Consider the following 27,295-nt stretch of genomic DNA (forward strand, 5'->3'; position numbering starts at 1 on the left):
CAGTTACGTCATCGTGGGCCGGTACTCACTGTGTGGAGCTGGCATGTTCTCCATCAGCTTGTGTGGGTTTTTCTGGGTAATCTAATTTGCTCCCACATCCTGAAGACATGCGTTGGATGCTTGATCATTCATCAATCATTGTTGTTGCAAATTTGATTTCTACCCTGCCAAGAGGCTCCGTGTTAAGGGTACATAACTCATTTGGGTGATTTACAAAGCAAGTTCAAAGTGAACTGCGAACACTGGAACCCCTCATAACTCGAGCATTTGCAGCCACGACAGTGACTGCTCTAATGAGGGCTATTGGAAGTAAGGTCTACTACATGAAAAAAAAACATACAATGGTGTATTACCACCATCATTGGAAAAATACTCAAAAGTAGACCCAAGAAGTTTATTTTAGTTGCAAGCCATTCACTGGTAAGCAATTAAACAAACACATAACAAATTCTCCTACAAAGTAGATACATCTATAGTAAATGCTTGAGATAGTTTTTTTTGTAATTACATTACAATGTTTTGCCTTAAAAGTTTAATACAACTGGCCTTTTACTTTATCTGATTTAATGCATTATACAGTCATGCTTATAATGTCCTTCTTTAGTGTAATTTTTAATGCTTCAATTGCACACATTAGAATCTCAAAACAATGCACAATAAAAAACATTTGATTATTTCGGCAACAAGTTTAGTGGTTTACAGATTTTTCAAAAACTAAGATTTTAAGAACATAATCTGTCACAACTTCATGTGTACAGTGTTGCACTTTGAGCAGGTATTTTTCTACACCACAAAAGCACAATTTTGACTCGAGTTGCATTGAAATTTACAGTAGTACAAATTCAGTTGTCTAACTGATTGAGCATACTATACAGCTCTGCCTGAAACATATTACAGTTGAAATGCACTTAGAGAGGCCTTGATGTGCATTTTGAGCAAGGTTGCACAAACAACTCAAAGCGACAACAGCGGCATATGCAAACCCACATGCATTGTATACTAGCTTATTGTAATAACGTTGACTATAGTAGAACATAAGAGTCCTTGTCATCGCCTCCAGGAGAAATGGTGGAAATTCCATTATTTGAAGCACATGAAAGTCCGGTCTTCTCGGTCAGGTCGCCTTCTCCTTGCTTACTCTTGCATTTAATGCCAAACAAACTGCCAAGTTTCATCATCATCAGGTCCACTATCTCTTCCTCCTCTGATGGCTGAAATTAATCACAAGCAACTTATTGCAATTATCAGTAGTATTCATACTTTTGTGTATTATTCAAAACAAACAAGTTTCTCACCAGTTACCATGTACTTGAGTTCTTTTTGCTCAGAGTACTCATACTTAAGTAATTATTGAGAGGGCTACTTTTAACTTTTGCTACAATTCTGCAAACTGCCCGCGAAAGTTACCTTGTGATGTATCTGCTCTTCACTGAATGCCACAAGAATGACTGAGATGAAGAGGTTGAGCACCACAAACGTCATGAACACAATACAGGAACCGATGAGGAAGGCGCCCAAGACTGGGTTGTAACTGAGAATCTTTTCAATACAACAAGAACAAATATTAAGATGCCACGTTCACATTGCAAACTAAGAGTTTTAAAGAAGAACAGATTTTACCTCGTCATAGTTAAAAATGCCCAACTGTAGGCTGACCATCGTCTGGGCTGCATTAAATAGAGTGCGATAGGAGTACAGCTTCCACCCATACATCAGGTTTGACTGGAAAAACAGAATGTATGATTTATGAGATTTAAACGCAAAAAAAACGGAATAAATATGGCGCTAACAAAACGTCTGCAGAAATTAGACTAAACTTTCCCAGTTAACACAGAAATATTAGACAGCTCTAGTTAGCATCAATGGTATTGAAATACTTGCAATAGTAATTAATTATTTTACATAATTCTTCTCTCTTTTTCAATATTGTCGCTTATAAATAAATGCTGCTGTCATTAAGGGAGCAAACTGGTAATCATCAATTGTTTTGTGGCCTCACCACAAAATCATTTACAACCCTGCCAGACTGCTGTGATGTCATCTCAATGGAGCTCAAACCATTGGGGAGATTTTTTCATAGCATCTATGGATTATTGTGCAATATTTCTTTTGGCTTTGTTTGCATAACATCAACAAACGGAGAAGAAAAACATTTCTAGCAGCGTGGGAAACGACTCACAGCAATGGAGTAGGCCAGAAACATGATGGTGATGACCACTAGGAAGCCAGAGATATCAGTCCAGGCTCGCTGCAGCGTTGCAGTGATCATGTGAAGCTTCGGGTTGAGTCTCAGCAGGTGCCAGAGTTTGACTGTGGCCAGCAGCACCAGGAAGGCAATCAGATAGCCTAGCACTGCATCAGCCTTGGCTGTCTCATGGAAACTGGCATATCTGGACACAACGCATTGTTATACATATTACAATTTAGAATTCAAGTTTTATTATTGGGCAAAAACTATACATGTCATTTTACTCAAAAACCCCTTCATATAATCACACAAAGGTAACTTGCCCTCTAAAGGGTTCAACTTCTTGACAAAGACATTTACTATTTTGGTTGCACAAATATTTCAAAACATTGAAGACTACTACAACAGATTCATAAAAATATAAGCATACTGGTCTCTGTGGTCTTGGTAGTATTCTATATCCCGCTTCCCCAGTAGAGTCCTCTTGATGAAGACAGACAAGGAGCTCCAACTCAGAAGGATGATGGCCAGCTCGAGCAGGTTCAATTTACTTTTGAAATAAGCCCATTTCTGTTGCTTCATCAGCTTTGCCTGATAGAATATTTAAAATACACCAAAATACAAGTTAAATTTCTCTTATGGCTTCCATTTTATATTCATGTTTAGATGTTTGTTTCAGTCAACAGCTCAAAGTGAATTTCGTGTCAATCAGTCTTGGACATACATACCTGAATGAACATGTAATATAGAATGAAAAGAAAGTATATAGCTTCGGATGCCATGACAAAGATGTGCAGTCCCCCGGTCGATTGGTAGAGCCGAACGTTTTGAAGCTCACTACGGAACTGGAAGGCCCCTTGTATAAAAGACAATGAAATATATAGAGTAAAGGCTTGAGGTTTGCGTGTCATGACAAATTTGGACTTTTACCTAGAGCTGTGGTCTCAAGCATGAGCGTGACAATGCAGAAGAGGTTGACGTTGGCGTTGTATACGGTGAACTCAACAAAGATTGCTTGTGTGTATGCATCAAACCAACGGTTTTCATAAAGATATTGGAGCGATCTGAAGGGAGCATACAATTGATTTCCATAAATCAAATGGCTCATAATGTATTATGTAAAATATAATACCTGCTGGAATTTTCAAGATCTGGCCCAAGATCCAGCACAAAGCCTCCACCCCTGTAGAGTGCCATGTTTCCCCAGATTGGGTAGGCTCTCAGTTTACCCTGGGACTGGTACTTCCAAGGGCTAGGTTGAATCTGTGTTGTATTATCCACTGCAAAAGAACTCCAGCCTTGACTGTAGAAGCCCATGTCCTCTGACTCCCATGAGTACAGAGCGTGGCAGTCATGCACTGCATGTTGCAAGCGACGTGCCACATGACAAGAGTTTTTCTGAACCCTCAACTGGCGAAGGCGGGCATTACCCACCAGCTTTGAGTTTCCATCTGTGATGAATCCTGTGAACGGTTCCAAGAAAGAAACCATTATAGCTACTCGCGTTAACAATCTTTTTGCCATTCTTTTTACATTAAGTATAACTGCCAATGACAGCGACAGACCTCTCATTTCTTTTGACATGGATGGGCTGCCAATATTCAATACTCTATATGATGTTAAAATGTTTTGCTGGCAGTGTATAAATAATACCAAGAATTTCATGTTCACAGATAATAACACATGAAAATCACCTGGGTGTTCTCCGAACAAGTTGGTCAGCAGAGTAGTGTTTGCCCAATTAAACACATCTTGAATACTCATAGTGTCAGCGATGCCTTTGCTAAAGCTCTGGCGTATGTGCTGGGTCAGGAAATAAGCGTTGGGATCCCTCTGCCCATACGCCACCAGGAGCAACATCCACATAAACCCCATGTAAGCTGCATGACAAGCAAATACCTCATGATGGCATCTTGTTTATTCTGATTAAGCTAAAGCACGTGGGCGGGGTTTTTACCAAGAATCTCTCTTATGAGAGCAAATACTTTCTGCTCTTTAATCATATTGTTCCTCATCTTCTCTATGTCTGTTGGAGGTGGTGGCTGGTAGAAACTGCACGTGCTATCCCTCCGTGCTGCTCGCACCCCATCAGGATCATCTGAGAATCACATTAAAATCATGTGCTTCTTCTTTCATGTTTCTACTCATAAAAGCCCAATACAATACAGCCTTGAACTACCAGAGTTTTTGAGGCTGTCATCAATCTGAGGTTCTCCATATTCCTCCTGATCCACCTTCTTCAGAACAAGAGCGAAGAAAGCGGCAAAGCCAAGAACCTATAACACAACGTTGCTTGTGTAATCATCGACCATGTGTGTATGCAACCAACAGTACAGTAAACAAGAAAATGCATAAAAATCTACACTATTCTGTCCTCACCTTAAGTGGTTGTGTGATGAAAAGGCTTTCAAAGAAGGACACCAACATGGAGATCAACCAGCTTATGGAGCGATCTTTCCCATATGTCAGTCCATACATCATGGTAAAGTATCCAGAGACACAACTGGTTGCTATCACTAATGTCCAGCCTATAAAGACAAACCACCATGGCAGCCCGCCTTGACAGCATTTCTTGGCTGGGCCTTTGTCGATGCTCTCTTCTGGACTGGGACTACGCTCTGATTGTTCCCCATCAAGGCTGGGTGATGGTAGGTGAAGCTCCAAGAGATGTTTCATACCCTGAACTTGCTGCATAGCTTTGTTGTAGCTGTCTGGGTTGGGAAATCGAGAAGATCCCAGAACACCCAGCTTCTTCTCAACGTGACGCAGCTGCCTGTATAGATACCTGCTGTTGTTGCTCTTCTTTGTGACTTCATCTGAAGTCTTCTCTGGACTGCCCCAAACAGTCTTTTCTGCACATTTTCAATTTGAGAGGCAATATTAAGTACAATCAACGTGATTGTATTCAAGCCAGAGAGTAATTTAGATTACCTTGGAGATCAACTGCCCCGAGACTGAGTAGTGAGCGTTCTCGTTTGGCGGTATCAGTGTAAAAGTCAGAGGATGTCCGGTTTTGCTGCCTAATAATTTCTTCTACCAGAGACAATAGGGTATTGATGTCAGTCGTATGACCAGGTCGAAGGTCCAAATGAGGAAGGGGACTCTTCATGGCCTTTGACAGTGATTGGGCTATTCTTTTTATGTCCTGATGGAGAAACCAAAAAGTTAAAAAGCAAACACTCATCAAAATGAATAGTTCTTCAATGACATGTGGAGTAGAGTTTTATCACTGCTGACCTTCAGCACCGTGTCAGGTGTTATGTCCTTCTGCTCTCTCTGCGGGGAAGAGGCTTGCGAGGGAGACACTTTAACCGTCTTTCCCTGTTTGCCTTTGTCTGCTTTTGCAGCTTTTTCCCGTGGACGAGTATTTCTGAAGATGCTCACAATGAGGAGGTTGATAGGAAACATGATGATGGAACTTTGGATACCGATCATGACCTGTTGCCAGGTGAATTCGATGTGACCTGCAAATACACCAACCATGTTGACTTGTGTTGAAACACTGAAAAAATATAGGCTCCTATTGCAACAAAAAGTGTAATCAGAGACTACCCAAATCCATAGTCTGCTCTGAAGGATCTGTGGGGATGCCCCAAAACATGATGCTTGTCAACATGGTGCAGAGGAGTAAAGAAAAGCAGCATGAAACTCGCTGCACACGCGTGAACGTGCTGGATGGAGGTCGACTGATGACAGAGAACCAGATGTGTCCATCACGGAAGTCCTTAGCTGTCTTCATGAAGAATAGATTGCTAGAAGGGCACAAGGTAGAATAGGGAAGTCATACACATTTTTATTTATTCATCGTCTTTTTTTAAACGAAAAGGAAAAAACGGTATCGATTGTATTTTTTTATTTATTGAAAATATCTATCTTTTTGGGATTATAAACTATGATCGGACTGATAGCTGGCCTTACCTAAATCTCTTCAGATCCTCCTCTGTGGCAACTGGGAAGACCTTGTCAAGGGCGCAATCTCCAACATCGACAGCCAGCCAGGAGTTACAAAGGAAGTGCCATTTCTGTCCAGTCTCCAGATCTTGCACCATTACTTTATTAACATACCTTGATCCAAAATTCATATTCTTTTGTTCATCATTGTATAAAAGACTCATCTCATATCAAGTCAATATTTTTTTTACTATGTAGCAATCAATCACAAAAAATATCCTAAAGGGTGTCACAACCCCCAAGTTGACAGGCACAAAAATCCACTTAAATTAACGGCGCGAGATGTCTAATAAATTTTGAGGGTGGGGGGCTGAACGCGATCATTGGTCTCGGAAAGATATGCATTCTTAGCCAGTTTTACTATTCAGTTATTTCACACAAAACGCAAATGCATCGGAACAAAACCCCCAATTATTGTTGTTGCAATTATTGTTGTGAAATCACAATAAAAATCAATGTATTCTTGCTTTCTACTGCTACACTAGCTAGTACATACATAGCAAAAAGAGACGAGAAAGCTCATGGAAAGCATGCTAGCAGACTGCAAACATCTGCAGCTCATTCTGGGTGTGACATCATCTTCCCTTTGGATATTTTTTCATGGCTGGGGCCAAGAAAAAGGAAAAGTAATTAGGATATAATTTGATGATTAAGCCTTTTCTGGGACTTTTGGGATAATTTTAATACAAACTATGTACTGTCTTCAAGCATTTTAATATGGGAATTTCGTGGCACCTCTAACAGCACAAAGTCAAGTGTGTGAGTAGTAGTACCATGCCGGATGTGTGCCTGAGTTGTCATGCCACAGCCTGAGGCTTTGCAGTTCTCCAAGGGAAAAGTGCGTTGTCAAGAGAAATACGTCATCCGCACCCCTTTCAAACAAAGGTTTTTCTAGATCAGTCAGGTGGTGGGGCTCGCTTTCCCCCTCTGTTCCCAGCAAGGTTAGCGTCACCTAGAAATGGGCATGATGCTTGAAAAACATAATGATTCCCTTCACCATAGTTCAAGGACAGGTGAGTGTGTCTGACCTGTGAGGAGGTGGATGCACCATGGCGATGCCCAGTGCCAATAGTCAGCATATAGCAATATTCTGCTAATGGGTCGTTATCATCCAGCATTGTTATTTTGACCTTGAGGTTAAATTCACACAACATTAAAATTCATGTGATTCATCAAATGCACCATTCATGTGAACAGTTAAGGTTTACCTTAGTTGAGTCCTGTATGTCTTTTCTACGTGCCCATACAACTACCAGAAGATAAGCACCGAAAATGGCTCCCACAAAACACACAACAACAGGATTGTTGAAGAAAGTGGCGAAAAGCTCTGCAGTGCGGGACACATCCACTAAATTTGGCATGACAAAGAAAGAGCTGCCAAAAAAGGTTAAGTGGTTACATAGACACTGGGTAAGTAAAGGTGTGGTGAGTGGGCCAACCTGTAGAAAAAAAGAGAGTAAAATCATGTGAGGGGTTGAGTTTGATGTTTTTCAAAAGTCATGATAATGAAAGGAGTTTCAAATTTACCCTGCATCCATCTTCACTCCAGGAGGACTCATCTTCATCCCAATATTTACACTGGGCGGCAATAGTTACGATATTGACTGTGGCGTTAACAGATTTAACGCCTGCCGCTACTTTGGGTTTCAGGACGAGAAAGTGTGCACCGACATCTCCTGTTCTGTCTTGAGGAGTCACGATCCAAGTATATTTTTCCTCTGTGGTAAATGGCATAACAAAACACGTCTTTATGGTGTTACGCTTTTATAATTAGCAAAAAAAATAGTCACTTTACATACCTTCTTTCACATTCTCAAGCGGCATCTGAATTTTGGCTACATTATCTTCAACTGTTGGATAATTCTTGAACCCCAGGAGTACAACAAAAGTAATGTTTTCAGAGGGCTCCATTTTCAACACCAGTGTAACATCAGGTGAGGGAATGTCAATTATTAAGGTGCTGTAATTGGCCAGGTCCAGGACCGTACTGTTCTCCTGCCCAACGTCCGTTCTGGGGAGCAAAATCTGACAACCCCAGTGACACAAAACACTTTAGCGTGTGTTCATGAGTTGAAGTATATTTTTCATCTTACTTATACCTCAATCTCCTCAGGCAAATTTTTAACAGGGATGATGGTGCCATTTGTTCTTGTGAGAGAGACTGATCCCACAGTTCCTGAAATATTTCCGCCTGTCCAGGAGTACGGGTTCTTTTCAAAACTCATCATCTATGAGACATAACATACACGTTTTTGCAGGTTAGGACGCAGGGCCACTTGAATGAGATCCAATACAAAATGGCTGCGTCCCAAAAGGAGACATTGCTTGATTCTGAAGGCCATCATCATTGTTTAGCCATGTTTATCCCGCAACCCAGCCAACCCCCCAACATGTAGCTAGATGAGGCAATCAAAAGTTCTTTCCAGATTTTCTTTATAAATGAATCCCCCACTAACAAATGACATATACCTACTCGAACATCCACAGGCTCATCTGGTGAGACAACATCAGCAGGTAGACTCGGAAAGGAAAATTTAGATGAGCTGCTCCTCTGTATGTTTATATCCTGTGTCTGCATCGTTCCAGGAGAAATCCTGCAGAGAAGCCCAAGCTTATCTGGATTTTCATGATATCTGAATTCCAATCACTATCAATGGCATTCCGTATACTTTACGATTCAGTTACTATGGCTGTTAAACTCTATCAGAGGGGGTGCTGGAGCTGAAAACAGAGTCTGGTGGGCTGCATAAAAGATTCCCATACGAGGACTAATATTTCTTATGTCGCTAACTAATGTTTTTATTAAAAAAAAAAACAACAACACCAAGTTATTATTAGATTGAGTTATGCTAAACCATAAAGGATTAAAAAGAAAAACAACTTCAAATGGCCAGGGAAAAATACACACAGGCCACACTCTATTGATGTTGTTGTTGTAATTTTTGAATTTGTTATTAAAAAATATATATATTATTACAATATTGTAAATGTATTTTGTTAATTGAATTATTTATACACTTTCATTTCACATGGGAAAATAAGCACCAACCACACTCATACTACTGCAAAGTATTGTTTGAATTACACAAAGTAAATATTGACTGAGTACAAGAGGTGGATTAAAACCTGTTCTTTTGTCTATTATCTTTGACATTATTATCAATCTATTTATGTATATAAAAAAAACAATCTCCTCTCACCTGTTAACATAAACGCTGATCTGATTGGAATCAATGATGATAGGATCTCCATTTAACTCTTTATGATTCAACAAGGCATTCTGTACATTACTGATCCCAGTCAGGAGCGAATTGGAAACTTTTTCCTGAAAAACACATTCTGTTTAGTTATGACTTAAAAAAAAAACGGACAATAAACACATCAAATTTGCTCTCACATTTGAAGAAGCATTTAAAATATTACTGGCCGCTTCAACTATTGGTGCAGCTCCATCCACAACTTCTCCATCACCGCCACTACCATCGTGATTAACACTAATAGTGTTGAGGGAGGCGCTCAAGTCAACCAACAATGAGCTTGCCTCTTCCTAACGTGAGGACAAGGGGGAAAAAAACGGTCATTGAGTCCTCTCGCAAAGTTCAACCATCGTGAATTTCAGCAGTACCTGGGCAGCTGGACTAAGCTCATCAGAACGCTGCGTAAGTCCGGCCACAGCTCTGGCTGTCACTTGTACTACAAGACTTGTGTTTGAGGGCGAATCCAAGAGCACATTGCTCATTTTGCTCAGCATTTGCTCTCTAAGCTGAAGAAAAGAATCGGTGTATTATTGATATATCTCACCTGACTCAACTATTACAGAAAACAATCGTTCCTAAGTACGTACCTTTGTCCTTGCGTCCTTCTGATCCTCGTCAGCATCGGTGTTTAGGATGTCGGCTACGGAAGTGACGATCTGGCCGAGGGTCTCACCAGAGAGAAGACCATCTTGCTCCAACTGGGAAACTGAATCTTCTAGAATTGACTGGAGCGTCTCCACAGAAGCACTGGAATTGTTATTCCGTACCTTTTAAGTCAGTAGTAAGAAGATCAAATGTTTAAATACGCTGCTTTTCTTCAAGGAAGTCTTGTCATGTGGAATACCTGAGTGTAGACAATCGTGGTAACTTGTGCATTGTCATTTTTCACAGTCACCACAATAGACAAATTATAGTTGTTGTTTTCATCTCCAGCAGGCAATAGGATGGATTTCACAGACTCTACATTGCTACAACGCAGATGTTTGCCTATGAGAGAAATGGGACAGTGTAAAAGTTTCAAGGTTGGTTAGTCTGTTATTCACCTGACCAATTTTGTTTTCCTCACCTGTGTCTGTCTGGAAGCAATATTGACAACCTGAAGAACAGAAAGAACTAGCTTGGCAGGTGATATCAAATGAGTCCAGCACAGTGCCTGACTGTGGAAAGATGCTGCACGATGGGGTTGGCTCTGGATCCGGTATGGGCAGTGCGTATCTGGCAAAGTTGAGGCCTGATGTTCCTAGATTGACGAAGACACATTGTTTACCAAATGCGCTCACAGAGGTCAAGCAGTCATTCTTCCACGTAGTAAGTAATTATCTTTTCTGGGGCACTCATTCAATACTCTGAAGTTAAAATGAGTGTTATTTCGGACGATAACCAGACATATTTCAGTTTGTAGTCATTTTAATTGATTTAATTTTGTTTGATTATGATTTTCACTTTTATAATCTTATCTATTCATAAAAAATAATATGCAAAAATACATTAATGGTTAGTATTATTATTAAAAATAATAAAACCCCTGACATTTACATATGTAGACCAAAAATTGTTTATTTTTCAGTAAAAATTGGATACCAAATACACGTACTGAAAACCTCTTTCTGACCCAAATATATTTTTAAAACCACACCTTGAGCAATCACTGTGATGTTGAGTAAATTGTCCCTTGAATATTTCAACTCCTGGCTGTTTACAATAAACTCCGAGTTGCCTTCTTGCTTTATCATCAGTGGCTTTCTCCTTTCTTGTGAGTAACAGGTGTCAAGGTCACCCTGTGAGACGAAATAAATAAAGAAATCACCTTAAACTGGTTATTCCCTGAAGGGTATTGTTAACCAATGACAGAAATGTCTGATGATGTCTTGCCTTCAGTGGTTTTGAATCTTCCATGTACCAATCTACTTCTGGGCAAGGTGCAACACAATTCAGTCTCATCTTCACAGGTTCATGGACATTAATTGAAGTACAATTATCACAACTGTTTGAATTAAGAAAAAAAAATATTAATTCAATAGTTTTATGTAATATTGATGTCATAATTCAAAGTTTTACCTGATGGTGACATTTTTATATTCCTCTGAAACAACAGAGATGCACTTGAAAGCAGAAGCGAGTCGGCTCCATTTTCTAAACCAAGCTGTTTTCTTCACAATGACAGAGTAAACGGCCATCTCAAATGGCTTCGGAAGGCATTCTTTGTCAATCAGGTGGGTTTCATCATTTGTTTGGGTTTTGCATTTGCAGTCCCCTCCTGCAAAAACAAATAATTTGGTATCACGTAAACAATCATATTTATGACCATACGTGGCTCCCTGCTATAGTAAACAATGGCTTGAAATACCCATGTTACCAAATTCAAGAAAAAGGGGAACAATTGCACTTACGGCATTTCCACTTAAATGTAATTCCTTTGCTGGGCATTGACACACTTCCATTAATGCTGAGGGTGACGTTGTGAGTGTAGTCGACCACAGGGTCTGGAGCGGAAATGATTTTCAAGTCATATGTTTCACCAGCACTCTGAAAAGGAAAACAAACATTAATGACACCAAATAACAGAGTCTTCACTGACTCCCATTTACCATAAGATTGAATGCATTCATTCATTTTCTGAACTGGTTATTCTTGCAACAATTGAATGTTATTGCTGTCAATTGTGCAAAGACATGTTTTCAGTCATTTCAACATCCACTTTTTTAAAAAGATGAATAATAATAAAGCAGCTGAGTTGTGCAAGTTATATTAGCTCATATCAATGGTGCATGTTTTGAAATAATGTTATCCTAGAATTTGTTCAGTGTTGTGTTAAAATTAAATGCACTTGCAAAAAATATCATTAGTCATCATTTTTGATGCATGTAACAGAGTTTTACAATTTAGTACAAACCTCAACCTAAAATCTTGCTAACAGACCTACGTTTATCACTCATTTCGACAGTTGCGTAATACATACCACATTTGTGGAGTAGTTCTCGCACGCCAGGAATATGCTTTCTAAGCTCACATTGAAATCAGATGTCGAGAAAGCGTTCACTGCTTGCACATTTAATTTGAATGAACCTGAATCAATACAAAAAATGTTTTTAAAGTTATTTTGGAGCTATGAATATATACATTAAGATTGAATGAGTGGTTGAATTCGTGCCATTCATTTGGAATACCTTCAAATGGCTTCTCAAATGTGAAAGTTTGTAAGCTTCCATTGAGGATCTCACTGGTCTCAGAGTGTGTGACATCATTGGCAGTTAGTGTGAAGAAAAGCCGCGCGGGGGCTCCATGTTCGAGCGAAACACCAATAACCATGTCACTAGAGTCAGGACACTGACCGTTGTCAGCTATCACTGAGGCCTGCAGCCCCTCTACTAGTTCCAGGAGACACAACAATAATTGGGTGTACACTGCTTGGGAAGTGACATTGTTGGAGGCGCTTAGAGTCAGGTTGTGACAGCCAAATCCGAGCTGCTCCACTGCACTTGCATTTAGTGTAATGTTGTAGGGTGCAATCCCATGGTCGGCCAAGGAATTTGCAAGTAAAAGGTCCTTATATTGAAGCATGTAATCAACATCTGTACCTATTTTGAAAAGAGAACATTGATTCATTCGGGGGTTAGTTGACACAAGAAAACACGGTCTCTCTGAGGTTTATAGACAGACTTGGCTCACCAGTCTCCACTGTGACTTGAAGTTCAACAGGCCCTCCAGTGTACAGCAGGGTGCAGTTAGTGCCATCTTTTGACGTATTGGTGCTATAGCATTTGATGTCACCAAACTGACCCACGGGCTCTTGAATGTTTATGGATTTTTGAGCTGTCACATGCCAGTCGCTGGTTGAACACTCCACTGTGACTAGAAAATTTCCAGGAGTTTTGAATGTGTGCGTCACCGTGCTCTCCGTCCTGTCAGATATAATAAAATGAGGTTACCATATGTACTTCTCGAGGGTATACCAGTTCACTTAGAGAGTATTGTATTAGTGGTTCAACAAAAACATTCCTGAAAAGTGGCGGCATTGGAGAAAGAGAATTAGAATACAAATGAAAGCTCACACTTCTGGGTTGATGGCGTCAATAGTGTGGCCATCGCCAGCATTCAGAGCACATGTAAGGTTTCCCTCATATGGTTGCAAGAGCCACTTGAAATGGATGGTGACATTATCGAATACCGCTGCCAATTTAGGTATCAGCAAGTGGAGACCTGGAAGGAAGTCAGCTCATTGAATATATATTAAAAAAAATGAAAAAAACAAAAACACAATTTCAATTTCTTGAGTTACACTTTGGTCGAATCATGATTTCATCACATGTAAGCACTGTGTACATTTAATGCAGAAACATTAGAGGTATATCTGACCATCTTTGCAGCGGTACTCCACAGACAAGTAACTTCCCAAAACAGGACAAGGTTCACCATAAGATTTGGTGTCTGCTGGAGCTTGGCAGGCCTGGAGTCCATGGCAACTGACTACAAGAACACAAAAGGTCAAAAGGAGTAATCTTTCATAAGTGAAGAATCAGGTCAAGTCTCACACTTTGTGCTTAGCAAATGTTTGCAGTTAAATGTGGATTTTCATTTTAAAAAGGCATCCATATAAATACCTTTCACCGAATCTGCGACATCTGTCCAGGTGCACTCCGTCTCAGGAGATGATGGTGGAGTCGTAAGTTTGGTCCGGCAGTAGTGAATAGTTTTTCGACCATAGAAGCTGTCGCCTATTTCTATGACTTGACCAGATCCGCACTGCAATGTGGCATTTTGACCTTCACAGGCAATTGATTTCCTAGAATCTGAGAATAGAAACAAATTAAACTAATAATAATACCAATAAAAACTATAACAACAACAATAGTATTAATAATAATGATGATGATAAAAACAATAATAATAATATTGGATAAAACATACAAATACAATTTAAGTTTACCTACCAAACTGGCAGATAAAATTGAGTTCCTGACTGCAATTCTCCGACGCTTCCCACCGATAGCCTGACTTTTTGCGGATATGGCCACAAGTTGCTAGTGCATTAGGCTCATTCACCCAATCATTGTAGCTGATGTCCGAGCCATCCAGCCATGCCAGTGAAACTAGTGTTGAAAAATGAAGAGGGACACAAAGTCACATTTTTCACGTTTCAAATATTCTCACCAGTATCTAAGCAACAAGACTACATAGTGATGTAGAACCCAATATTGATAATGATGCATGACTCATATTCTGTCAGGGGAAATAAAAAGGAAGTTGTAAATCATAGCACCTGACAATAAGCTTCTACCAAAATGGCAAATAACCACAGGGTCCTTCAGGGAATTAATGTATGTGCTGGTGCTGTATCAACACATCGAATCAATTATATATCTTTTTGATAACAGCAAACTGCTCAAAGAGATATTGCCTACTGCAAATCTCTTGGGATTTTACAGTTGAAAATCAAGGACTTACTGATTTATCCTAATGCAAGATTATTTTCATTGAGGAAGCTAGTTAGATACACAAAAGGTGATGTAAGGGTTTTATTTGAGATGGCCTCTCACCCTCTTTGGCAGAAGTGTCCAAAGTGAGGTTTGGCGCAGCAGGCGCCAATCCAAGCCACCAATCTTTCTTCGGATCCAGATGCCGCTGAAGGAACTGCTGCGTCTCATCATTCAGAATGAAGGCTAGATGTCCTCCACCTCTCTCACACCATTTCTGTGCACCAAGAAAAGGACGTTGGAGACCGGCAAACTCGTAGCAGGAGCCTTCGAAGGCCTCCTGGTATTCGGGGCAGGAAAGAGCATCTGGTTCTTTTGCAGCATAACACATCCAGTCAAAGAGAAAAAATAAACAGAGGAGAGCAAAAGTGATACGTTCCATTTCTTACAGTGCACCTGCACATTGCTTGCGCTCAACATGGGAACAACAGGATTTTAAAGCACAATGACGTCAGTGGCTCTGACAAAAGCCTGCACTTAGGGTTATTTCTGACATGGGGATAATTTACCTTGATGGCTTTCTGTCTTTGGGCTGTGCGTATTACTCTGGTGCACAAACAAAGATTAGGGCGCTCTCGAAAGGAGACAAAAGCCAACAGTCAACATCCACTAATGGCTCCACAAGCTGCAGAGAGAGATAGCGTTGTCATACTGACCAGCTACAAAATGTTGAATTTTACCTTGGCAGTCGCCATTCATCTGTCTTCTGGATGTTCAGCTGCAGAAACAGATGGTGCTGACTGGAAATAATTCATGTTGACTTGACTTATGATGAAAATGTCCAGATCAATATATTTTTTCTGTACAAATGTTCCACATCAAAAGCAACAATCAGATCATTTCAAAGGCATCTTCAGTGCAATTGAAAAGCTAAAAAGACTAACAGCAAATGGTCTGCATTTTTTAAGAATCGGGTGGAGGTCAAACAGTTATGTCATACATTTGATAATTTTATATTTTACAACAAGGAGACATACCTAGGATGAATAAGTTGTTGTTTGATGTCTCTGGGGACATGCTAAATTAAGTAGTTTTGAAAATATGTAAACCCACCTTGATACAAACATGCGTTCAAACTACTGCAGCTTTACGAATGGGTTAAATGGTTTTCCCGGAATATAAAGAAATATTTAAAATATATATTTACTGCAACAAAATCAAATTAAAATATTTTTCGGGCGAGTTTTGCTCTGTTGACAGTTCTCTCTATCAAGATTACAAGAAGGGTGTGTTAGACCAGAAGTGTGACGTCATATTCAAGGGACGAAGTTATCAGGACATGTCAACTGCGTTCAGTAACAATTCCTACTAGTCTCTCAATTAAACATTTAACATAGCAAAAATGTTGGCTTGTAAGGGGACAAGCACCACCGCATCCGCACTTGGTATTATTTTCAGAAATCAGGTAACTCAGAAGGGAAGTTTGAAAAGGTTAAACGCCGCAAACAGGGTGACAATGCTAAACGGTTGCTAAAGTTCACCCTCTGCAAACAGGCTGTCATTCGTGGGCAGGCGTGGAGATGTTTATCCACGCAAACCGACGGAGAGATCCGCATCGCAGCGGTACTCAAGGAAAAGTTCCCACAGGCATCATCGCTAAAAGTTGTGGATATATCAGGTACTGTACATTCAAATAAAGCAAGTGATTTTGAACGAAATATTCAGTCATAAATTGCATGCAAGTCATTGCACTCTGCCCACTGGTAAAATAAATTTCAAAAAAACCCAGCCATTAATCCAAGTTATCCATGTCAGATGTGGTGTTGCTAGCATTTCTTTTTATTGATGCTTAGCAGTGATATATAAAGGCTTTTTTTTCTAAATGAGTTTAAGTCGGGTTTTTTTTGACAATATTACACTATGTTGCTGCATATTACAAAACTGATACTACCAGTTTACATACTGACATATAGCATACCTTCTAGCCAGGTAAGCAAGACCCATTTTATACACAGTCACAAAATAGTGTCTTATATTTGTGATATCGTGCAGGTGGCTGTGGAGCCATGTATGAAGTCCACATTGAATCCAGCGAGTTCCACGGGAAGAGGACTGTTCAGCAACATCATCTTGTCAATCAGGTAACAATTATATTGTGTTCTCAGCATATCACTCACTGTAAACACATAGCACAAAACAGACCATAGAAATGTACCTTGATGTTTTGTGAGTGTGCATAAAACAAAAACGACTTCCATAATAATGCAGCTATCTCTGTTTTGTCCTTTGCAGGCTCTGAAGGATGAGATTCAAGGAATGCATGGACTAAGAATATTTACTGATATTCCGAAACAATAATTAATTTTTCATTCTGCAAATCAACAATGTAATGTAAGTAAATGTTTTGTAACTAGATGCAAACAAGAAATTAAATACATTGGATTTTTTTTTATGAGAAATACACTATACACAAAAAAGGAAAGCTGTATGCGCACAAAATTTCTTGTTTTTAGCCTTCTGACTGTTAAAACTATGAAAACAATGTAATATTGCATTGCTATGTTGCCCAAAGCGGTGAGTCAAATATATACATTAAATTTCCAGTATAGATTGTTGTTCTGCGGGTCTAATGTATTTATGCACCCAGCGCTGGGTAAAGGATAATATATTCTGTTTAATAAAGTCTACCTGACTGACTCATTGTAGCTTTATGTGAGGATATATGCACTCAAATGTAATCCTCTCACCCCTACCGTTTTTTTTAATATGATTACCATGCGTAGTTCCGTTTGGTATGAACAGATTTAAATATGATGCGAGCTGAAATTTGTATTGTGTTTTGTTGTTCTTACCCAATGACAATAAATCATGACAGTGTGTATGACAGAGGTAATCCACTGTTATTAGATGTAATCCAGAATTTATTTTCCAAAGGATGAAAAGCCTGATTCCCAAGATTCCCTGAATGCGTCAGACTTGTTGAATGACTATTCACAATGTGTTCCATCAAATGCAGATGCTACATTTGTCCAACAGATGTCGCATTTCCCACAAAAAACAACAACAAAACACTCTCCACCAATTACACCCAGTTCATTGAAATAACTAATTAATGGCCGTTATCTGGCAGCTGGGATGGCCGTGCTGATCAAATGTGATCATCCGGGATAGCACAAACATGAGTTGCAATAGGTGACGGGCTAAGTGAGGCCGCACTGTTTCGCAAGACGCCACTATTGCGGGCTGCAACCCAGCATCAGTGAGCCGTGAGGAGGCGCGGAGAGACGCACGCATCCGTGCTCCAACATGGCTCAGGAGGGTACAGACATGACGGCAGAAACCGACTGTATGATCGACAAAGACGCGGGGAGCGGAGAACATTCCGGGAATGTGAAAGAGATGCGGGCGGTGATTTTGTCAGGCTTCGGTGGGCTTAACAAACTCCGAGTGACCAAGAAGCTGATGCCCGAGCCTCAGGGTGGCGAAGTGAAGATCCGCGTTAAAACATGGTAAATATCACCGCATATTACCGTTTTAGTTTTATAATTAGTACTCTCTTTTTATCTCCTCCATGCCGTTACGCGTATTACATCAATGGAGTAGCTGCATTGATATTATCGCAGTGAAAGCCACAGGTCGTTTTTTCCCCCCACAATACAGAAACACTGAGATTCAAGAGCTCATAATTTCTTGTTCAGTCATTCATTTTTTTCGAAAATCTGAAATGTAGCCTTTCGATTTCTACAACTAGTGTAAAAGTTTAGAATGCAATGGTGATCTTTTGTATCAAGTGAGAATGACTGATGAATGTGGCCTTGCATTCAGAACCTGTGACTCATTGCACATAAAAAAATGCACAAACATGATCATGTTAAAAAAAATGTAGCCTTGAGGTGATTAAGTCACTATTGTATGTATGGAAGTTATATTGTTCATCACAAGACAATTCATCTGACGTATACCATGATACATAAGTGTAATACAAAAAATATTTGGGAAACTCAGATTTTACTTTTTCACAACACTTTTGTTTTGCCTATGCACATAATAGTAGTACCAAAAACAGAAGATGTATTGCTTAAGTTGTAAAAAAGTAAATTGGAAATTTGTATTTCTCAGTGGTTTAAACTTCCTGGATTTGATGGTACGTCAAGGAACTATTGATAGTCCTCCTAAACCCCCTCTTGTTCCCGGTTTTGAATGTTGTGGAATCGTGGAGTCGGTGGGTAAAACCACAGAACGATTTGAGGTAAGCCAAATTGAAGCAAACTACTTACTTGTCATTCAAAGTAAAGCCCTAGTTATATACTACTGTATGTGGATCTCGTTTCGTCACATGCATACAGTATACTTGCATTGTGTATTCTTTTAGATAGGAGACCGAGTTATGGCTTTTGTCAACTACAATGCCTGGGCAGAAGTTGTCTGCACACCTGAGGAGTTTGTCTACAAATTGCCAGATGAAATGACATTTGCTGAGGCCGCTGCGTTTGCGCTGAACTTCGTGGCTGCTTACATGATGCTCTTTGAAGTGGCCAACCTCAGAGAGGGAATGTCGGTGCTGGTCTTCTCAGCCGGGGGTGCTGTTGTGAGTCTTTCTCTTTGAATGCTTCAGACAAAGGACAGAAAACATTCACCCGGTTTTGTTCCATCTTGGGGTGTCGATCACGGGCCACATTTTTAATTACAGCTGTAAAATGATAAGCGTTTTAGAAATACTATTTTTTACAGTACTTTAATATGGTCGAGTTTATTCTCCCGACAAAGAGTGGCCAAGAGGCCAAGTATGACCTACACCATTTTTTTATGTCTGGCAATAGTTCGATAAAATTATTATGGGTTGTATTAAGATACGATATTTGGTTCAAAAAGGGTAGATGGGTGATAAATTGTATACTGATTGTTTTTGGGGTACATTTTTTTCCAATTTCTTTTATGAAACAATATTACAAATTAATTTTTTATGCTGTCAAACAATTGGTGAATACATTGTAATTAAACTAAACCATTGACATTTTTTCTTAATGTATCTGTTTCGATAATGTGTTACTGAAGCGTTCCGTATGGTAAATGGGTTTTCACTAAGACGCAAAGTTGAATGATCACTTCAAGCCCTTCCCAGTCTAAGTGGATTGGACGTCTACTTCGGCCAATCAGAGTTTTCATTTTCAATTTCCCTTTTTTGCGAACTACTACAACACATAATCTTCGATTTGGGCTTGCAGTGACTGAGATTAAAGCAAATGATAACTTTTGAATAGACCACTGTCATCAAGCTGTACTATACATCCCATAAAAAAAATCAATGCCATTTTTACAATACATTCTCAGCCCATAAAATTGTGATTTAACATTTGTGATGAAGCGACAATGTATTTTTAATGCTGATAAATTTTAGACTGCCCTAAAATTGCCCAAGCTATCCTGCAAATGACAAGCATTTGAGCAATATACCCATTTGTTTAATATGGATGAATGTGGTTTCTTATGCAATAATTAATTCTACTGCTGTTTATAAACAGCTGCTCATTGTCATTGTTTTGTTCAGGGTCAAGCTGTGGCTCAGCTGTGCTCCAGTGTACCTAACGTCACCGTCTTCGGGGTGGCATCAATTTTGAAGCACGCTGCCATCAGGGATTCTGTGACTCATCTTTTTGACAGGAACACCGACTACATACAAGAAGTCAAAAAGTAAATTTATACTGTTCTGCCTTATTTTTAAAACCTGCATGCTGTCATTACAAAATGGCAGTTTGTCGCGACTTCATAGCGAGGTTTACCTGTCTAGTGGTTTGTCGTCATGGTTCCTATGGCAACAAAGAATTAATCCCATTGGAACAGTGGTGGTCTGCAATTGGGCCAATCGGGGTTTGATTCATGTTGCCCCAGGTTTTGAAATTGGATCATAAAATGAGGGGCTTTTATTTCACTACTTGTTCCACTTCACACAGCTTTAAAAATCAATACAATTGTCCAACATACCCTTGTATGCGTATAAAAACTGGAGATCTAAATTGTAATGAACTAGGCTTGGTTGCCCTTATTTCAAGAGTGCACATGGATTACTAATTTGCCTTTCATCTCACTGCACCACACATTCCACTCAGGATCAAGACCAAAGTACAATTAAATGTGTGTTTTACAAAAGGGAATCACAAGACTTTCAACCAGTTTAGGTGTCAAAGCCGAAAGAAAATAATTCAGTTTCCCTTGATATGTGGCATAGCCTCCCTTTTAATCAGTACGCTCATTATGGGCTAATGATCACTTGTTGCTATGCTATATTACAGAGTTGTTTTAAATGCCAATTTCCAATAGTTAAATGGAATTAGTAGTTAACCGCGAGTGATTGCTGGTTGTGAAGCTTTCGTCGTCAATGGCAGTGAATGACTTAATCAAATTTTACTCTTCACCTGTTTTAGGATATCTCCAGAGGGAGTTGACATTGTCTTGGACTGTCTATGTGGGGAAAATACAGGGAAAGGGCTCAGTCTGCTGAAGCCATTAGGGATGTACGTTGTCTATGGTAAGAACTACGTACAGTATTTTCATAATTGAAAAAAAATTGTGTCTTTTTAATAACTTATTCTTTGTCATTCATTGTGTTTGGGAGCATAGTCAATGATTTCAGTGCCAGTCTAAATGGACTGGACATATATCGTCATTCATAGCAGCCATCTTATGAATTAATACAATTATAAATAAATAAATACAATGTTTTTTTTTTAAAAAGGGGTTAGGGTGATGGGTTATATATTTTTTACTTAACTAAAAAAATATTTAAAAAATGTACATATTGATTATAACCAACATTTCTTTTTTTTAATTTTGTGGTATTTACTCAATTACCTGCCACCGACCACAATAATTGACAATAATCAATTATCTACTACCAGTCCTGTATTGAGCATCTGGCACCGTAAATGGCAATCAAGGAGTTAAATGAGAGCCCGGTAAAGTATAAATAAGTGAAAATAACAGAAATTGCAGCTGTGCATTAAAGGAGGAGGTGGTCTATCAAATTTGCTGTTAGGTTAACTGTCATCTGGCTAGGCTTAAATCAGTCATGCTCTTTACATAAAAAAACTCTTGAAAATGAAATATATTCCCAGTCACAGCTGAGCCTCCTAACCATCCCCTGTTAATCACTCTAATTCTCGTCAAACCTCATGAATTAGGCAACACAATTACCAGCCAATTAACGATTACTGCCGGTTACATGTGCAAAGGCATGCTTGCACGCATCCCTCAGGTCGAAAGGTGCCAATTGTTCCTCCCCCTCTTCAGCCTTCATTCATTCATTATTGTCCCGTCTTCTCTGCTCAACCGTTTGCACAGCAATTCTTTTCTTTTAAATTTTTCAGGCGCATCCAACATGGTAACCGGGGAGACAAAGAGTTTCTTCAGCTTTGCAAAATCTGTGAGTCAGAGATCCCATCTGTCATCGATGTTGAAAGCAGACGGTCACCCCTCGCTGACCAATACGTATTTTGACGACAAATAAAATGCTCCACTCTCGGAAGAATTGTACCTTCCTAACACTTGCTATTGTTTCTTCCAAGTGGTGGCAGGTGGAGAAAGTGAACCCGATTAAACTGTACGAAGAGAACAAGGTCATGGCGGGATTTTCGTTGCCCAACTTCCTTTTCAAGCAGGGAGGATCCGGCATGGTGAAGTCAGTGATGGACAGACTTTTGCGCCTCTACAACCAAAAGAAGATCAAGCCAGTGGTGGATTCCCTGTGGGCTCTGGAAGAGGTAAAAGTCTAATTAAATTGAAGAGGCCGGATGGAAAATGTCAACCTCTAATCAGGTTCGGGTTGCAGCAGGGTCATGAGCCTATTAGGACCTATGGCAGTGTCTTGCACATCACTGACAGGCAGGCTTCCAAGCAATCTGCTGTAAATGGGGTGTTGAAAGTAAGCACAGTTAAATAATACCCTCATTCTGATCGTGATTTTTTTAAACAGAATATAAAGTGTATATAATAAATGTTTACGGACTCTTGTTGATAGGCCAGATTTATTTTATTTACTACCATATTGTATTAAAAAGTCAATCAGATCTACCATTCATGTGTACCGTATTTTCCAGAGTATAGGCCGCACTCTTTTCCATACTTTGGGTGCTTCTGCTTAACTGGAAGCAGTTACAAAAAAGTATATATAGACATTCAAGAAGTAGATTTAGCCACTATTTTCTCTTTTACCCTTAATTGTGCTTTTTGGCAGGTTCAATTTACAATTAGGTGTGCCTTATAGTTCAACCCTCCCTCCCAGTAAATTTCATCTCAGAGTTTTACAAGTTATTGACCCATTTTGGACATTTTTGCAAATATATACAACCAGAGTATATACACACTGTAGACTGAAAACCATCAATCTTAATTCGTGTGGGATGCTTTCAGCTGTGCGTGTTCCTGCACAGATGATGGGTAGGTTGTGCATCTTCCTGCTGCACAATTACTACTTCAGTCCCATACGAAAAAAGCTACAGTCCACACATCAATCACGTCAACACAAGCAGCGAGATTGAAAATACCTTTGCCATCTTTCACCTCTCCATCGTATTTCCACCAAACCTCCTCAACTGTCCGCTGTGAATCCGAGCAAGTATAAATTTAAGTGCCAGCAAGGTTCTGATATTATCTGACGGGGATAGATAAGCATTTCATATTAAATGAACAATGAATTTAATTCATTTTAGTATACAATGCTACCAAAAAAAATAGTTATGTCTCCTAATAACATTTTTAATTTCATAATATTTAACCAACTGGCTGACATTGACAACAATAGATGTCCAATTTCTTCAAAATGGAAAGCCTGCGATTGCTTCTTTTTCAAATTTTGGTATCAATCATTCTTTGTCAGGCATCCCAGTCCAAATTAATTGGGGATCTAGTAGCCAATAAGTTTAATGAGTGCTGAAAGGAGGGTTAAAATGACTATATTTTCGAACTTCCCCATGCTGACTTCAAGTTTGTCGTCTTTTCCATGGTGAATCTCTTTTGTTGTGGTCATTAAACCTTGGCAGAATGCAGCGACCATTCATCGAACGGGGGTAGGATGACGTGGGATGCGTTGTCAGGGAAAATTCAGCCTCATTTGTTCACAGGCCTGGAAAGAGAATTAAGAGCCTAATTGTATCTGGTTGACGACGGTAGACTTTTTCTCGCTGGTGGAATTGAAACGAGGTCTACTATATACATGCAACCAAATATACTTTGTATCTCTTTGCCAATCAGTGGAAAATCGTTCTCTGATAGTAACAGAAAATTCAGAAAATGTGCTTGTACACATAAATTCTTTGTGTAATAATGGATAAATGTAAAGGTATTATCTTTCAACAAAACAGATTTTGACCTATTTTCACTGTTGGCCAGTGTTGTCTTCAACAAATGATTTAATGAGACAATGATTTCTAGACAAAAAAGGACATTCATTAGTGGCTCTTTAATAGGATTAACAAAGTATTTTGTGCTTTTCTCATCCACACCACATTGTTCATGCAAAAACATGTATTCATTTGACCTTTATAATACACGGGTACGCCGGTTTCCTCCCACATTCCAAAAACATGCATGGTAGGCTGATTGGACAATCTAAATTGCCCCTATTTATGGGTGTGAGTGTGCATGGTTGTCGGTCTTCTTGTGCCCTGCGATTGGCTGGCCACCGATTTAGGCCTCTGGCCTGGAGACAGCTGGGATAGGCTCCAGCACCCCCGCGACCCGAATGACGATACAGCGATGAGATCTTTAGCTCTTACTGTATACTCATGCATATGTTTGGACTCATAGCCTTGTTTATAAATGTACTTTCAGTATGTTTATTTGGTGTTGTTTTAATTAATAACTCCACAGTTGAGACAGCATGAATTGTTTGTTGTCTATACTTTACTTATTTTTTTTTCTTTTTTGTCAGGTTAAGGAAGCCATGCAGAGAATTCATGACAGAGGCAATATTGGAAAGCTCATTCTGGATATGGAGAAGTCACCTACTCCATTGGTAATGACAATATCGCTAAAATGATCATATAATATGGATACATTGAGTAATATTTAATAATATATGTCTAGATTTATATATTTAACTAATATTGTCACCTATTGAAAAGAATGGAAATGTCACTGATCAATTGAAAAACAAATACATTAATATATTTGTCGGAACAAAATTACAAAACATTTTAAAAACAACCCGATTAATGGAAATAACATTCATTTTAATGTGGATACAATACAGAAAACAAATGGATGAAGTGTGTCGTCTCGCTTTAGTGTTGAATGTGAATCAATAATACACCTGTTCTACCATCAGATGGCCAGTGACAGCACGGAAACCAGTGAAGCAGGGGAAGAAGAAGAGGAGCCCGAGGGAGACAACGACAGCAAAGAGCGCATGCCTTTTATTCATTAGAACCATTACATACGTGCTGTGAAGCATCCACTCTTGTCTTTACCTTGTTCGTCACATTGAGAGAATTGTGCAGTGTTTGTGCATGTAATGTCCTCATGTAAGTATTTATCTTATTTGTTACCTGTTGTTATTTGCCGATAGAGTAGTATTCAGATGTGGTACATTTTATGCATATTTTACATGATCTGAGCTGTATAACCATGGAGTCGTTCCACAATTAGTCACATTTAGCAGAAGCTCAATCCATTTCACAACTTTATTAAAATACCTGTTGTTGATGAAAAATGAAGTTAATATTAGTTATGTTAGAGGTGTATTATTAAGTATTCCAGGTAAGGCTAGATGTAGCCCTACGATGCCAACCTCATTAGATTATGTGCCTTGTGTTTGATACTTGAACTGTTTTTCCTAAGTGTCAGGCTACCATGTGGAAAAAAAATATATATATATCTATAACTGATAGATTAAACTCACTTGAAATAATCAATGATATTGGATTCACCTGTAAAACAAACTTTTGGTAACAAATACAGTTATGATTATAAACAACTAAGATCCAGCAAGACTTTGTTTGAAAAGACACGGTTTCTATGTGTCAACAGGTAAATATTAAATACAACAGGAATTCTGAATATCTGGTAAAATGTCTTAGAGAAAGAAGAGGTCAGATTTTTTTTTAGTTCTTGTCCGGCCAAATAGTTAATTCACGAATCAAATGTGCCCTAAGAGATTGCTTTATTATTACTTTTAAATAACCACAAAGCAAAATCATACATGTTATTAAATGCAGGAAGTAGACCTTGCTGATTCTTTTAGCTCAAATATTGGATTGTGTGGAAATTTATCTAAGTTAAAATCATTTTTGTCATACATGAAGTGTATTTTTCTCAATTGCCAACTCATCAATAATACGCTGTTAAAGATACCACCAACTCATCTAAAATGATGTAGAAATAAAATGCTTAGCCGTATAAATGATCAGTTAAGAAATGTCTAATGTAGGTTGTCATTCATTAATTTTAATTTTAGCATTGTGTAAAAATATCAAAGTTGTGTTTGTATGATAAACAGAATAGGTGCATGTTTCATGTGCATATATATGTATTATTGTGTAGCCATAATGCTTTGAAAAAACAACAAGAAAACATAGTATCTAGTGTTTTGGGTGATTATTATCTGTGCTTGACTGTTTCGTTTATGCAATTTTGCATTGTGCACTTTGTTTACATGAAAATAAATGGATTTGCAAAGTACTTTTTTGTGCATTTTTTTTCAGATTTACGCGTAATAAGCAGCCAAGACGTTTCCTATAGTATAACATATAGTAAAAATGATATCTTGTGTAAAACAGCAGCTTCTTATCCTTCTTAGTATACCCTTGCATGTAATTAAAGGAGATGCATTTAATGGTCACCAGAAGGGATATTTGAATCTTACAACAGCCCCACATCAGCTAGTGTAAAAATAATAACACCATAAATAAATAAAACGAGAATAAATTGGATAGAACTTTCCTAAAGAAAAACAAGGCATATGATTTTTTTTGTAGTACCATTCAAAACAGGATTATGTGTTTGCGTGTCAAAGTATGAAATAATAACAAAAGGGCAACACACAATCTTTGAATTAAAAAAAGAGAGCATCTCACTTTGTCATAAACAAGCAATAGCTTGGCATGCAAGTGAAAAGAAACAACACACACACACACACACAAAATAACATGGACCCTTCCAACCACATTTTTCTGCCGACTAACAACTTTACTGTGAAATTTTGTAACGTGTCAGCGCTTTGCTTAGCACATCTAAATACGCCAGAGAAGTGCCTAAGCGCCAATGATATTTCCACCATGTGAAATGAAAGGACACAGTGCGCAGTGCACTAGGCCTCATGTCAATATTTCTCACAAATCCCAACACAAGGAAGACATTATTTGTCCCTTGGAATATCCCTGTTACCTCCTCCTCGTGTTTGTGAAAAAAACATCATGTCGGCCAATGCAGTGGCAGCACACAGAGAGCTAGTATGCATTGCTCAATCCCCAAGACTTTTTGGTGGGTCTCCT

The 27,295-nt window shown here is 38.9% G+C and overlaps 3 protein-coding genes and 1 long non-coding RNA gene across 4 annotated transcripts; 2 read left to right on the forward strand and 2 right to left on the reverse strand.

Annotated features, from left to right (window-relative positions):
• Positions 1-380: 380 nt before the first annotated feature.
• LOC144194594 (polycystin-1-like protein 2) lies at positions 381-15,258 on the reverse strand. Its single transcript, XM_077713762.1, has 41 exons — positions 14,934-15,258; positions 14,328-14,486; positions 13,998-14,186; positions 13,753-13,863; positions 13,449-13,596; positions 13,066-13,298; positions 12,564-12,974; positions 12,356-12,462; positions 11,787-11,922; positions 11,455-11,653; positions 11,269-11,380; positions 11,033-11,174; positions 10,463-10,636; positions 10,241-10,383; positions 9,984-10,163; positions 9,765-9,902; positions 9,537-9,686; positions 9,340-9,464; positions 8,613-8,733; positions 8,239-8,367; positions 7,939-8,164; positions 7,667-7,857; positions 7,348-7,578; positions 7,168-7,269; positions 6,913-7,091; positions 6,107-6,253; positions 5,741-5,940; positions 5,426-5,652; positions 5,120-5,333; positions 4,568-5,040; positions 4,368-4,464; positions 4,146-4,286; positions 3,883-4,068; positions 3,321-3,651; positions 3,119-3,252; positions 2,917-3,044; positions 2,619-2,779; positions 2,180-2,390; positions 1,621-1,722; positions 1,408-1,539; positions 381-1,211 (listed from the first exon to the last, which is right to left on the reverse strand). The coding sequence occupies exons 1-41, from the start codon at positions 15,250-15,252 to the stop codon at positions 1,023-1,025; spliced, it is 7,428 nt and encodes a 2,475-aa protein (XP_077569888.1). The 5' UTR covers positions 15,253-15,258; the 3' UTR covers positions 381-1,022.
• A 131-nt stretch (positions 15,259-15,389) lies between these two features.
• On the reverse strand, positions 15,390-16,078 carry LOC144194596 (uncharacterized). Its single transcript, XR_013325928.1, has 3 exons — positions 15,924-16,078; positions 15,551-15,670; positions 15,390-15,495 (listed from the first exon to the last, which is right to left on the reverse strand). It is a non-coding gene; the product is annotated as an uncharacterized LOC144194596 (long non-coding RNA).
• Positions 16,079-16,106: 28 nt separating this feature from the next.
• Positions 16,107-17,694, forward strand: bola3 (bolA family member 3). The gene is made up of 4 exons (XM_077713763.1): positions 16,107-16,275; positions 16,365-16,488; positions 16,863-16,951; positions 17,103-17,694. The coding sequence occupies exons 1-4, from the start codon at positions 16,213-16,215 to the stop codon at positions 17,166-17,168; spliced, it is 342 nt and encodes a 113-aa protein (XP_077569889.1). The 5' UTR covers positions 16,107-16,212; the 3' UTR covers positions 17,169-17,694.
• Positions 17,695-17,889: 195 nt separating this feature from the next.
• vat1l (vesicle amine transport 1-like) lies at positions 17,890-26,483 on the forward strand. Its single transcript, XM_077714150.1, has 9 exons — positions 17,890-18,319; positions 18,930-19,059; positions 19,183-19,398; positions 20,359-20,501; positions 21,233-21,336; positions 22,175-22,230; positions 22,373-22,567; positions 24,736-24,819; positions 25,132-26,483. Exons 1-9 carry the CDS (start codon positions 18,117-18,119, stop codon positions 25,228-25,230), a joined length of 1,230 nt encoding a protein of 409 aa, XP_077570276.1. The 5' UTR covers positions 17,890-18,116; the 3' UTR covers positions 25,231-26,483.
• The last annotated feature ends 812 nt before the right edge of the window (positions 26,484-27,295 follow it).

Source organism: Stigmatopora nigra, chromosome 3, assembly GCF_051989575.1.
Source record: "Stigmatopora nigra isolate UIUO_SnigA chromosome 3, RoL_Snig_1.1, whole genome shotgun sequence".
NCBI lineage: Eukaryota > Metazoa > Chordata > Actinopteri > Syngnathiformes > Syngnathidae > Stigmatopora > Stigmatopora nigra.